The sequence below is a fragment of the Amblyomma mixtum genome, chromosome 8 (assembly GCF_055824585.1).
Source record: "Amblyomma mixtum isolate Tamu chromosome 8, ASM5582458v1, whole genome shotgun sequence".
In the NCBI taxonomy this organism is placed as follows: domain Eukaryota; kingdom Metazoa; phylum Arthropoda; class Arachnida; order Ixodida; family Ixodidae; genus Amblyomma; species Amblyomma mixtum.
The window spans coordinates 7,336,720-7,350,539 of NC_143019.1; the positions used below are offsets into that span (position 1 = coordinate 7,336,720).

A 13,820-nucleotide genomic window follows, 5' to 3' on the forward strand; every position below is an offset into this window, starting at 1 on the left:
TTAACGAGGTTAAACTGTAGATGGCCGTTACAAAAATGCATACTGAGATGCAATTAACTCTTTATAGAGTATTTATTGAGTCAATAAAAAAGTCTATTAATACTCAAGTCCTAATGACTTCAGCCTATAAAAAGTCAATATGTTCTTGACTGATATGACCCAATATAAATTTAATTGACAACAAGTGAATTAAAACTCAAGCAACAAAAAATAATTTTAGAGCCGATTTCTCACAAATTACGGAATCAACCACAACCACCGCTCAAACGATTCCCATTTCAGCTGAACAGACTTTATTTCATATTATATCGGCTATAGGACAGGTCACGATGTTGAAGTTGGCTGTAGGTTGTGACTCGAAAAACTCTGCTCATGAGGTCGCTTGGCAGAGTAAAATTTAACGTATAACTGAACACAATATTGTTTTTTGTTACCAAGAGAGAACGGTGGTATGAAACTTTCTCCCGAGGTAGGAATTAAATTGCACAATGTAGGGGAGAGATAACTTGTGTTACTGATTCATAAATGTGACAGCACAATGGTGTGCCGGTAGCTGATGTCAACCGCGCTGACCATGCCGGTAAACGCGGGAATTGCCGGGGTAGACGTTCGCTACAGCTAGCACCACACCCGACAGTCCGAATATGGTAAGGCAATGAAAAAAAGAAAGAAAAATTACGTAGCGTATATGCTTGGGCTTGTTGGTTCATAACTGCAAGGTGAAAAACGTAGCGCAAAGAGACGAGGACACAGAAAGACGGACAACACACGGCGCCGTGTGTTGTCCGTCTTTCTGTGTCCTCGTCTCTTTGCGCTACGTTTTTCACCTTACGTAGCGTGCATTGAGACTGACAGAAGGCGCCTCTCACCCGCAACACCGGTGTATCCCGGGTGCGGAGAGGACACAGGAAAACAGCCGAGAACACACAGCACTCCGCCCTTATCTCGGCCCTCTATCTCCGACTCGAGTTTCCACTCGACAGTTGCGCCGCGGCTGCTGACAGGACGCGCAACGCAAAGGACTCCAAAGGGTGACGCGAGAGCCGGAGGCCCGATCTCGGCGGGGCACACGACGTCCTCCCGGAACCCTCCCGTGACGCTAGATACGTAGAGACACTTTTTTTTTTTTTTCAGAACCAGAAGACTATAAGAGGTGGACACTGCCACTACAGCAGGATACAACTTAAAAAAACAATCGCTAACACTGGGCCGCGATCCACGGCGTCTTGTAAATCGCAACAGTAAGCGAAACAAGCTTTTTAATGTTTGACTATATAAAAAAATCCACGTATCAAAATTCTAGAGCTCATTTTTTTTTTTCTTGTGACAAGCTTCTTATTTATGTAGCAAGAAGCGTTTAAGCAGCGGACTACTTTTTCGTCGAGGAGGAATTCTGTGCGCGGAGGCTGAATGTGGGAGGAGCTTCACTACAGACAAGTTGTATCCGACTATAAAACGTTCCCTGACACCCGGGGGATAATCCATGCACTGACGTCTTTTTTTCCGCTCGTCAAGTTGCTCTTCAGTCATTTTTTTTTTTGAAAATCCCTGCGCTGCCTAGGCGAAAAAAAAAAAACTTCGACGGGCATCTTTCTGGGCGCAGCCCAACGCGGGTACATCAAGGAAAGGTGAAAGATTTTAGTCCTCAAGAATCTCTAAGCCGAATAATAATTCTCCAAATGACAAGACAGACCTCCTGGTGCGGCATATCAAGCCCGATCTTGTTACGGTTCTTCCGCCAAGAACGAGTCTTCTTTGTAACTACAGGCATGTGCCCGTTGCACATCGACTGTAAACCTTGGGGACAGCTAAAGTGTAAACTCAAGCGATAGTATAATATAGAAGCGTAGCATAAAATTACACGAAAACGAGTGAGTACGCACTGGCTACGAAATGACAAAAGGTGAACGCCAGTAATGGCGGCGTCAGACTCATACGAGGAGTCTGCGCCACCCGCCATTGATAGAAACTCAAGAAACAACACTGGCAACCATTCCCAGCGCAAAACCGAAAAAAAAGTAATCGAAAATTGCTTCTGAGGAAAGGAAATGGCGCAGTATCTGTCTCACATGTCTCGGCGGACACCTGAACTGCGCCGTAAGGGAAGGGAGGAAAGTGGGAGTGAAAGAAGAAAGAGAGAAAGAGGTGGCGTAGTGGAGGTCCCCGGAATAATTTCGACCGCCTCGGGATCTTTAACGTGCACTGGCATCCCCCAGCACCCGGCCTCTCGAAACGCGGCCGCCGCGGTCGGGTTCGAACCCGGGTACTCCGACTCGGTAGACGAGCGCCTTAACCACTGAGCCACAGCGACGGGTAAAAACCTAAATAAATTGGTTTTGAGAAAAGCAAAGGCGCAGTAACTATTGGTCTGCTCAGTGGACACCTCAACTACTCCCACGGACACAGCACATGGGTGTCTTTGGTATTTCTCTTCCATCCAAATACGGCCGCCGCGGCAGGGATCGAACCCGCGACATCGGGATCAGCAGTCGAACGCGAAAGCCACCGCGAACGGTCGAAACGCAAATCATGTAGGTTTTTTTTTTCTTTTTCGGTACAGTCTACACCACCATTCTGTATACTCGTAACACCGATGAACCGAAGAGGCCCATAATTCGTGCGCGCCTTGCACGTATGAAGGCCGCCATCTAAACCAGGTACCTTTCGAGCGGCCCGACGGTCAAGCTCGTGTCCTTGGTCCCAGCAGTAAAAACGGCTGGACCGCCGCGCCACATAATCGTGCGCCGAAGCCAAATGCTTAGGTCAAGGACGTTTTATGAAGCGGCTCTATGCGGCTTAATTGGCGGTTACGCGGTGTCGCAAAAAAGAAAAACAACAAAAAACGATGCGATGCTCCGGTCTCCGGACGGCGACACTGAAACGATGGCTTCCGTTCACACACCCAAGCAGCAAACGTCGATACGAAAATAAAAGCAGGGCACACAGACCTCCCCGCTCTCCGCCATTAATTTTTCTTTTCTCGATCACTTCGTTCAGGAAGCGAGCCAAAGGACATTCGGACCCCGTATAATATACACACAACGCGGCTTTGCTTTCTACGCGCCGAAAGTTGCGCGATATTTCATTCTATAGCTTCGAGGAAACTTCAGTTTTTAAATGCACATGTTCCCGGGACCGGAAAAAAAAAAAAAAAAAAATTGGCTCCACAGCCAGCCCTGTGAACGGCCAACGAAAAACACTAGAGTGGAAAGCAAGAAAACAGAAACAAAGGAAAAAAGTAGATTAAAGACAACAGCTGCTCCAAACGACTTGCCGCACACACGCGCCCCACATATAGCAGGAATAGGAGGGAAAAAGTCGATCGTTGGCGTCTGTCATTTGGCGAGGCGAGTATACGACCACGACATATGCCAGCGGAAAAGTGGCCCACAAACAAAACACGGGTGTCGCACAACGTTCTCGCGAAGATACGAAGGAAAGAAACGCCACAGTTCTGATAGCAAAAAAAAAAACAACAAAAATTACGGAGGGCACTTAAGACTACTCGCGTGTTCTTTGTATTTGCTTGCTATTTTTAAACATTGTTTAATTTTTTACCGTCCTTTCTAATGAGACAGGCATTAATTAGATTAGCATGGAGTCGCAAGGCAACGCACACACTATAGGTTCATCTTTGTGCGCCAGGAAACAATGCAGTTTTGCGGCTTACGGATTTCGTGCTCGCCTAGAAATCTGGAAGTCCTGGGTTCGATTCCCCGCACCTTCGGAAGGAATTTTAAGACGAAAGCCTTTAAAGGGACAGTGAGGAGAGCTCTATTACTATTTTTTGGTTGGAAAAACTTTTGGTTTTGGTTTCTTTGGTTGGAAATATTTGGTTGGAAAAACGTCGATTTTTGCCAAATTAGATGGAGAAACGTGTAATTAAGCGTAATTAACACTAGAGACCCCCAAAAGATGTATAATTTGGGTATCGATATAGGCACGGGAAAGGTGTGACGTCACATCCACCGGAAGTCGTCACGGCACAGTATCCTCGGCTTTCGCCTCTCAGCACTTTATTTGCCAAAGTGTCCTCGAAATACTGTTATTTTTCGTTGAAACCACGGTGACGTCATCTGGGATATTTGGGACTACTGCTGCTGGCCAACGCCGAAGCCGGGTAGGAAATCAGGGGTAAGGAAACTTCGATACTATACACCGCTGCCCACAATAGACCCTTTAGAAAATTCAGTCTGGCAACTCGGCAGGCATCATCATCAGCAACTTTCGTCGGCGTCGTGCGCCATATTTTGGGCACCTTTGGCTGGAAGACGCGCAGCTATAGCGCTCTGCACAGCCTTTGCACTAGTTTCCACCTTGTGGCATGTCTGGTTGCGTTTGTGAAAGCGATGGCGGAAAATTTGCAGAGGTCGAGGGACCTGACTGTCATCCCGGGCGGATTTTCAGAAAGGCTTTTGGACTCCTATCGTCCGGCCGCACCTCTCAGCGAAGCTACAAGCCGGTATCACTGCGATCCGTCGACAGTGCGCGTTGCCGTGTTACCCTGCAGGTCGAATCTACTGTCGATAAAGGAGGGCTAACAACACTTGGACCGGACTCGACTACGAGCAGGCGCACTGCAGGGCGAAATGCGTGTGGATCCGGATACGGGCGCTCGATCAGCGATCTAGGCCTAGCGACGACTAGGGCAGTCGGGGACCAGCGCGCAGCTCGTCGCCCGGCGTCGCCGCGGGCGGTGTCGTTGCCGAAAGCTCCACTCTAGCACAGGCATGCTGTCGTTGCTAGAATCTAGCAAGCATCCTTTCTGGTAGCATGGCCGTTTTGTATTTTCTTGTGCGAACGTGAAGTAAGTTGAGCCTGCCGGCCGGCCAGCCTGGATCCCCTGCCGGCGTCATAAAAACGAGCTAATGAGTGTTCTCGACGTAAATAACAAGCCCTGTGATAGGGAAATGAGAAAATACATCATTTTTCTGGGTCATTGGTCAATACCGAGTTGCTGGTAAAAGTGACAACTGTGGTACGAGCGAATTTGTTGCGAGAACCGCCTCGAAGCTGCCGCTGGCCCGACGCTGGGGTCCGGCTCGACTGGCGCCCGCTAGCTCCGCTGCTGAAGGCGCCGTAGAAATTGACCATACTATTATTTTATTGTGAGATGATGCTGTTAACAGCAAAGCGGAGTGAAGAATAGGCCTTCAATTATAGCGCAGGCGACTTCCGAAGCGCCGGCCCCTGCCGCTTCGATGCGAAGCAGGCTATAGGCCTAGCGACGACCACGGCAGACAGGCAGCCGCAGAGCTCTTCGCCCGGAGCGCCCGCGAGCGGTGCCGTTGCCCAAAGCTCGCAACATCAGCTGGCATGCTTTGTCGCCGCTCGAGTATAGCTGGCAGTCTTTCTGATAACAAGGCGATGCCGTCTTTTCTTGCAATATTTGTACACCAAGCCAAGCAGCGCTCAGGCACTGCTGCGCTGCGGCGAAGTGCGACACCGGTTGTCGGCGGAGCTTGGGTAGAGCGGCGCAGCAGTGCTTGCCGCTGCGTGTGTCCCTGCTTGCTGTGGTGTGGCAGTTCCGTACCTGAAGTCCATCGGCCTCACCGTGTCCCCTACCAAGACTGAGGCTCTCCTCTACCACCCAAAGGGTCTCCGGGCACGCATTAACACCCTGAGGCTTGATGGGACCCCACTCACGTGGAAAGATCAGGTCCGCTACCTAGGTCTCCAAATCGACCGTCGCCTCTCATGGCTCCCAGCCACAAGGGCCCTCCTGCCTCGTCTGCGGCAGGTTGGAAGGGCAGTCCAACAGCTCCTTGCCAGGGGTCACGGCTGCTCTCCTTCCTGGGCCCTCCGTCTCTACCATGCGGCTGCCACTTCACTGGTGACCTACGCCCTCCCACTGGTGACACTACCACCAGCCCGCTTGAAGTCCCTGGAGCAACTCCACCGCTCCACACTGAGGCAGTGCATGGGCCTTCCTCGGTGTTCCCCCATTGCGGCCACCCACTCAGAGGCCGGGACCTGGCCACTGTCTCTTCTCCTCCTCCAGACTGGGCTTCGTCACATGGACCGGCTGCACCACTCGCCAGACGGTGGGGCCCTCCTGACCCGTCTCAGCCATGCCCCGTCTTCCCGCATGGGGCTCCTATGGAGCATCTTCACCCGGCTCCTTGCCCCCCCTGCAGCCCAAGATGCAACCCCCCCGCCACCCACCAGGCCTCCGCTCTCCATCTCTGTGGACCTCAAGGACTGCAGCAAGAGGCGAACGCCGGCCGCTGCCCTCCAGCAGAGCATTTCCGCTCTGCTACACGAGACGCTGGAAGATCATCTCCAGTTTTTCACAGATGGCTCAGTCCTCCCGACCACAGGACAAGCGGCGGCAGCCTGCGTCGTGCCAGCCCTAGGCATAGCCCTGGCCTGCCGGCTAGGATTCCCAGCCAGCTCTACAGCAGCCGAACTGGCCGGACTCCACCTGGCCGCAGACATCCTCAGTCTGATCCCTGGGCAGCAACCAACCGTCATCCTGACGGACTCAAGGACTGCCCTCCAACTCCTACGGCAGGGACAGACAAGGCAGGACACCGTTGCCCGCCTCAAGGCCCGACTGATGACCATCGAGGACTCTGGCCGACCTGTTTCCCTGCAGTGGGTTCCCTCCCACGTCGGCATTGCGGGTAACGAGGCGGCCGACCAGGTGGCCGGTGCTGCTCACACCAGCGGCTCTCCCATCAACCCGGCAGTCACCCAACTCGACTTTGCCCGCCCTGCTCTCAGGAGGGCCATCCAGGGTCTCCACCCAGATCCCCGACTGGCAGCGGGGGAGCGCTTCCTAAGGGTTCCTGACGACCTGCCGCGTAAGGAGCGCTCTCTAATCCTGCGGCTCCGAACGGGCTCCTCCTGGACACAGGCCCGTCTCCATCGCCATGGTAGAGCCTCCTCCCCAGCCTGCTCCTCCTGCGGGGCAGATGAGTCCCTAGACCACCTCCTCTGCTCCTGCCCGACCCTGGACGCAGCACGCACCACCATGGTCCAAGGATACCGCGCCCTGGGCCTCTCTGCCAACTCAGTCCAAGACCTGCTCCACCCCGTCCGCAGCCCCATCGCTGCCTTCAGGATACTCCTGAAATTCCTCCAGGTGACAGGCCTGGCCACCAGGCTCTAAACCGTAACCCCCTTCCCAGCCATCCAGCTGTATCCCCCTCCAGGGCCCCTGCCCCCGTGCACCAGTCCCGGTGCATAGGACCCCTCCCCGGTGCGAGCTGCACCACACGCTGAAGGAGCCCTGACAAGTGTCGACCATTGCGCGCGTGCTACTTGCGAATCCCCCCCCTCCCCCATCCCTACACCCCCCACCCCGCTCCAAGCAGTGCCCCCGTTCAAAAGGGTGGCAGAATGCGAGCGTACCCCCCCACCGTAGCCACCAGTAGTGGCAGTTCGGAAGCGGCGCGACTAGGGTGCCTCGATGCCAGGCGCGACGGACGTGTTGCCGGACATGTGTCTCCTGCCTTAGCCAGAGTGCACAGGCCCTGACCGAACGAAAACACACAGCTGCTGCTGCTGCACTCCGCCTATGTCGCCGTCGTTTGCTGCATGTTCGCAACGGAGAGAACGACGGCGCTCCTCGTCGCGCCGCATCGTCGTGCTCTTTTTCGCGCACACGGAACTCTCTATGAATGGACGTGGATTCTTGAAAATCCAAAACAAGCGCGTTTGAGCTACGTTTTGATTTTGTGACGCGCCGAAACAGTCGCCAGCATCGGAATGCATGTCCTCGAGTGCGCCGAATGTGGCACCTTTATTTTTGTGCTCACTATACAGCGGAGCGGTTACACGGTAGAAGGAACATTTCGCTGCTCTTTCAATACTTATATCATTTATTTTAATGTGAAAACGAACAGGTCACGGACGAGAAAAAATAAGCATGCAGCTACTCCATGCGCTCCGTGCTCTGGAAACACAGCTTGTTTCCGTGCGCGTCTCTTCGCCGCGCTGGCTGCAGAAAGGCACACAGCAGCATGCCGGCATCGCGACTATAGCTTGGTGCAGATAGCCAATGTCAAGGAACATGGCTAGGACACAGAAACAAGAAAATTGCGCTTGTTGTGGCTTCGCCGGGCGCGCGTACTTCTCAATCTGGCCCGAGCGCATACCGGCAGGCGTATGCCCAAGTAATGGCGGAGGCACCGCGGTTTGCGCACCACACACCAGATGGCGTGGAATTTTCTAAAGGGTCTATTAGAGACGTCCGCGCCTTTTCCTTCCGTAGCGGCCGGAGGGTAGCCAAGTGAAGCGTCCTATCGTCGTCATGGCAACGGTATCCACAAGAAGAAAGCTTCATCCCCGAGCCGGATTCGAACCACATGGCTTCCGACATGGATACGGGCCAGTGATCCGCACAAAGGGACATGCACAAGGCCGCGAGGCGATACCCTCCTCCTTGCATCCCTTCCTTCAGCAATTTGGAGCAATTTTCGGAGCAGCAAAATCTCCAACTTGGAGCAATTTGGAGCATAAGAACGTCGATTTAGGAGCAGTCTGAGCACTTTGGAGCAATAAACCTTCAGGTTAGAAGCACTCTGCAGCATGTAGCTTTTATTTTTCAGGTCTGTTAGCTTGGAAGACAAGGCTGGAAAAATGTCAGTGTCGAGTAAAGATGTCCTACGCCATTACGATTGTTACCACTGGCACAAAGTCGCACCTGAGAGGTCTTCAATTCTATTTTACGTTCTATAAGGCGACACCTTTGCGAAATATGTCATACAATGTTTAGTTGAACACTGTACACTCTCGAGCACAGTAGCTCAAATGTACGTGCTGATGTGTGCCTCTTCATTTTTCTTTACAAAGCTTAAAAAGTAGGCATGCGCGAATAGTAGTTTTTGGTTCGAAGTGAATATTTCGAATACTTCTGAACACACACACACACACACACACACACACACACACACACACACACACACACACACACACACACACACACACACACACACACACACACACACACAAACTGAACGGAATGAGCATTTCCAAAATCATGTATTTTTCCAACACGCACGGTTACTACATGAAAAAAAAAAGAGAATGCATTGCAGCTTTGCCACGCTCATTGTGCTGCGTCAACTATCTGCAAAAATGGCCATCGAAAATTGGGACCGCCGACTACATGAGGTGCCAACGTAACGGCCATGGGTGTGAGAGCTATATGGGGGGCCTCCAAGCGCTGCTCTTAACTGCGTCGTTGCGCAGCTGTGGCTTCTATGCGGTGCCTCTACGACACCTTCGAGGGGTACGCACCTAAGAGGAACATTAAATGCACCACGCGCCCCCGCGTCGGAAAGGAGCAGCCGTCTCCATGTATCTCGTGCCAACTACCCTTCGTGCTCGCGCGGTCGCGCTTGTTTAGCGAATTTCACGCGGAGAAGAGCGGCAGCTGAGGTCAGCTCAGACTCGTTCCGCGGAAGTCACGGGAGCCGCGCGTCCTCCGATTGGAGATACTCAGCGTGGCGCGAACCGCTTCCGTGGGCAGCCACTGAGCATGTGCAGATCGCCCTCATCGTCAGCCTGACTACGTCCACTGCAGTGCAAAGGCCTCTCCCATATGTCTCCAATTAACCCTGTCGTCCTTTGCCAGCTGCGGCCACCCTATCCCCGCACACTTCTTAATCTCATCCGCCCATCTAACTTTCTGCCGCCCCCTGCTACGCTTGCCTTCTCTTGGAATCCACTCCGTTACCGTTAAGGACCAGCGGTTATCTTCCCTTCGTATTACATGTCCTGCCCAAGCCCATTTCTTCCCCTTCATTTCGACTAGGATGTCATTAACCCGCGTTTGTCCCCTCACCCATTCCACTCGCTTCCGATCTCTTAACGTTACACTTATCATTTTTCTTTCCATATCTCGCTCCGTTGTCCTTAACTGAACGGTGCACTAAAGCGGAATCTGAACTCGTGTTTTCAGGCGGGAACTCGATCAACACGTTCCGAGCATTCTTAGAAACTTCGAATTACTGTCCTGTGCGGCCGATTTCCATAATTTAAATCGGATTAACCGTCCCGGCTCCAGCCTTTTTTCGAACTCACGGCAAACGGTAGGAGGAGTCAATTAACGCCTGCAGCGCCTTTCAGGCAGCCGCGTGGCGGCTGCGCTTTCATTTTGTTTTTTTTTTAAGTTTCCATAAATAAACAGATCCAGTCAGAGGCTACACAGCCACAAATAGGCCCACAGAAATAAAAATACGCGTGGACTTTTTGCTTTCGCCGATCGCTACGTATCCCTCCGCAGATGGCAGAGCGGCAAGCCGCCACGGGACTGGCTGAAAGGTTGGTCGACTCCTCCCACCGTCAGCGGCGAGTTAAAAAAAAGGCGGGAGCCGGGACGTTTAACCGATTTAAATTATGGAAATCGGCCGCACAGGGCAATAATTCGAAGTTTCTAAGAATGCTCGGAATGTGTAGGTCGAGTTCCCGCGGTAAAAAGACGAGAGTTCAGATTCCTCTTTAGCTGAACCCTTTTCGTTAGCCTCCACGTTTCTTTTGCGTAGATGAGTACCGGTAGGATGCAGCTGTTTTATATTTTTCTCTGTTGTACCTCCACTAAGCCATTATCGCGACTAGATCACACTACCACTTGTCACTGAAGTGTCCTCTGCAGGTTGCTATCGCCGCTGTTTCAATACAGCCGGTGTGTCAAAGAGACGCTCCTGGCGAGAAGTAGAACTGTGCTAGTACTCAGTTTTTAAGACTAAATAGCATAAAGTACGATAAAAAGCAGTGGCGAAAATTCTTCTGGTAATACATTGCATTTCTAAGGGGCACAGCGCAACGGTGCCAAAATACTTTCTGCGGTGCTCACTTGTAAAAAGCGACGTTTCTTTCCCTCCACATTTCCGTAATAATTACCAATATATACGCCACAACAATCTCTTGTTCCATATTACTCCTATAAAGCTATTCACTCATCTATTTCGATGCATGGTTCAGACGAAGAGAGAGTCGGCAGTTTTCTGCACCACTTTGACTGCATCTGTGGCACTGGCGACGTCACACACAATTAATGACTAATTACTAAGTGATTGCAAATTACTAATTTATGGTTAATTAGTGATTGGTGACTGATACTAATATGTGCTAATTAATGACGCTTAAGTTTCGCCTTTAGGAGTGGAACGCGACAGAGTGTTTAGGCCCCTGCGGTGGCTCAGTGGTTACGGCGCTCGGCTGCTGACCCGAAAGACGCGGGTTCGATCCCGGCCGTGGCGGCTGAATTTCGATGGAGGCGAAATTCTAGAGGCCCGTGTGCTGTGCGATGTCAGTGCACGTTAAAGAAACCCAGGTGGTCGAAATTTCCGGAGCCCTTCACTACGGCGTCCCTCATAGCCTGAGTCGCTTTGGGACGTCAGACCCGAATAAACCAAACCAAGCTTCTTCAATGAAACAGCGCCAGAAGAACAAACTTCAGAAGAAAAATATCTAGACCGAAAGTTACGCACACCACTGCAAAACCCACAAAGTGAGCGACAGTGGTTACGCGGTCCGAAACGTCACCTGTCACGATTGGCAGGTGCACGCTTCACACAGACGCCGGACAGCTTTCGCCGTCATAGCCTTTCTAATGATTTCGCATTAATAAGGAAAACATCTTTCCGGCTTCCGTTCCAACACCGTTGCCAAGAGCCACACTGAGCTCACTGCTGGAGAGATGACTGGGTATTCCTGCATTGCGCCTGGCTCGGTAATGTTATAACTGCAAAATTTCCCAGCCTCGACACTCAACCTATGCCTGTTACGATGACTGTCGGTTGCGCGAATAACAAGTCCTGTCAATGCCAAACTATTTCTTATTATTATTATTTTAGGAAAACTAGCCGCAATTGACGTTTTCTCACAGATGCTCTCTCGGTTTCAATGTTAAAGCTCTCCATCACTAGCTGCGCTGTTCTGGGCCTTTTCAGCCACCTGCGGGTTATTTAAAGTGCACTAATATTGCACAGTAGGCGGGCGTCTGTATGTATTTCCCCTCAACCGAAACGCGGTCGCTGCAGCTGCGATTGTATCCCTCGTCGTTGTACTCGGCAGCCGAACGCCCCACCAAGCCACTGCGGCTGGTCGCCCATATTACGAGCTATTGTGAGTACTGGCAAGGTACACCGTACACACCGTGCTCTCACGGTTCTTTGATTCGTTTTTACAGCACGTTTGCCGGTTCAGAGTAGCGAAACGCGACAACAAAAAGGAAGCAAAAAACAGTTATCCAGAAGTTTGGAGACAGCGGTCACAGTACCAGTTACGCATTAATTGCGATAACTCTATGCAGCAGCAAAGGGGGTCTGAAAAGTATGTGCATATTTTATCTGTGATACCAGGACGGCAAGGCGATCGTAACCGAACAAACCGTTAGAGGGAAACAAAGAAGAAGAAAGGCGGTTACCGGCGTTACAGGTTGGTAAGTGCCAACTAAATCAGACGCCGCGACGACGCTCAGCGGTCGATACTGCAGACTAATACTGCGGGAAATTCCAGCTCGAAACAAGCGCATCATAGAATCTGACCGCCACCACCGAAGAGGCTGAGACCGACTGAACAAAGAGAAGATATACAATGTGCAACATTTCTTTGGAGGAGAAATTCTAGAGGCCCGTGTACTGTGCGATGTCAGTGCACGTTAAAGAACCCCAGGTGGTCGAAATTTCCGGAGCCCTTCACTACGGCGTCTCTCATAGCCTTAGTCGCTTTGGGACGTTAAACCCATAAACCAAACCAAACAAATATACGCCTTTATCCTTTAAACGCAGACCATCTTCTCTATAAGGTCCCGTAACAGATAAAATGCGAATTTAAATTACTTTGATAATAACGCTTCCTCGACACGCCTAGATCTCAACATTTGGTACAGATGGGAGCTTTAACTGCTAACGTGTAGACTGTGAATGACTCCGTGTGCCTGTTGATGGGAGCATGAAACCATAATTAAAAAATATGAATAGCAAAAAGGAAAGGCGCTACATCATTACACACTCCAGTGATGCGGTTCACGAGTCTCGCAGCGGCTACAGTTCACGCGACTGTGGAACGTCATCAAAGCTTCTGAGAAGCCATGTTTGCTGCTGTATTTACCGCGAAAACCGGGAGAAAAAAAAAAGTATGATGTATACATAAATGTAGCCGCACGTCCGCGTACAAAAATTTAAAAGGACGGCAACGGGGTTAGGCGATAAAACAAACGGCACACGCCCTTCAAGGTCAAAGATCCGGACTGCCCTACTTATTAGGGAGAAACGCAAAGTTGCTACTACGAGGCGCGCTCGAAGGCTCGCCGCTTTCAAAACCAAGGCAGTTCTTAAACCGGCGAGACACAAGACGCAGTGAATTTAGCCCACGAGCAGCGGCGCTGGACGACGCGCATGAAGTCACGTCGGATACTACCCAGCACCCCGAGAGTCTCAACTTGACAACGACGCGAGCCGGCATAATATTTCGCCCGCAAGCGAACAGCGGGATCAGCAAACGCGATCTCGCTACCGGCGGGCTGGGCTGACAGAAAAGAAGCAAAACACAAAGCGCAGATGCCTCGTACACGGCCACATGACTCTTCGCCGACGCCAGTTCCCATCTTGAGAACGAGCGTTGCATGGGAAGCAGCTGTTCTCGGGCGGCGTCGCCGCGGTTCACGCGAAATCCGCAGAAAGTATGCATGAATGTGTGTGTACGGGATGACTCGAAAGAGCCGTCCCGTCGGCTGGGATCCGATGAATAAACAAACATCCAAAAGCAGACGTCTAGACGACAGCCGCACACGCGCGTCATGCCGGCGAGCTCTCACTCAGCACGTCGGTGCTGACAGCGAGGCCAGTAATGCACGTTGACCCCGA

At 51.6% G+C, this 13,820-nt stretch overlaps 2 protein-coding genes across 2 annotated transcripts in view; one reads left to right on the forward strand and one right to left on the reverse strand.

The window, feature by feature from the left end:
• The window catches only part of ifc (delta4-sphingolipid-FADS-like protein ifc), a 48,947-nt gene that overhangs the window by 34,368 nt on the left and 759 nt on the right, over positions 1–13,820 (reverse strand). The window lies entirely within an intron of this gene.
• Positions 6,089–7,114, forward strand: LOC149331231 (uncharacterized). Its single transcript, XM_089555432.1, has one exon. It carries the CDS (start codon positions 6,089–6,091, stop codon positions 7,112–7,114), a length of 1,026 nt encoding a protein of 341 aa, XP_089411558.1.

Bases quoted from the DNA above. Each gene is read 5' to 3' on its own strand.
- LOC149331231 (XM_089555432.1), top strand. From the start codon at position 6,089: ATGGGGCTCCTATGGAGCATCTTCACCCGGCTCCTTGCCCCCCCTGCA.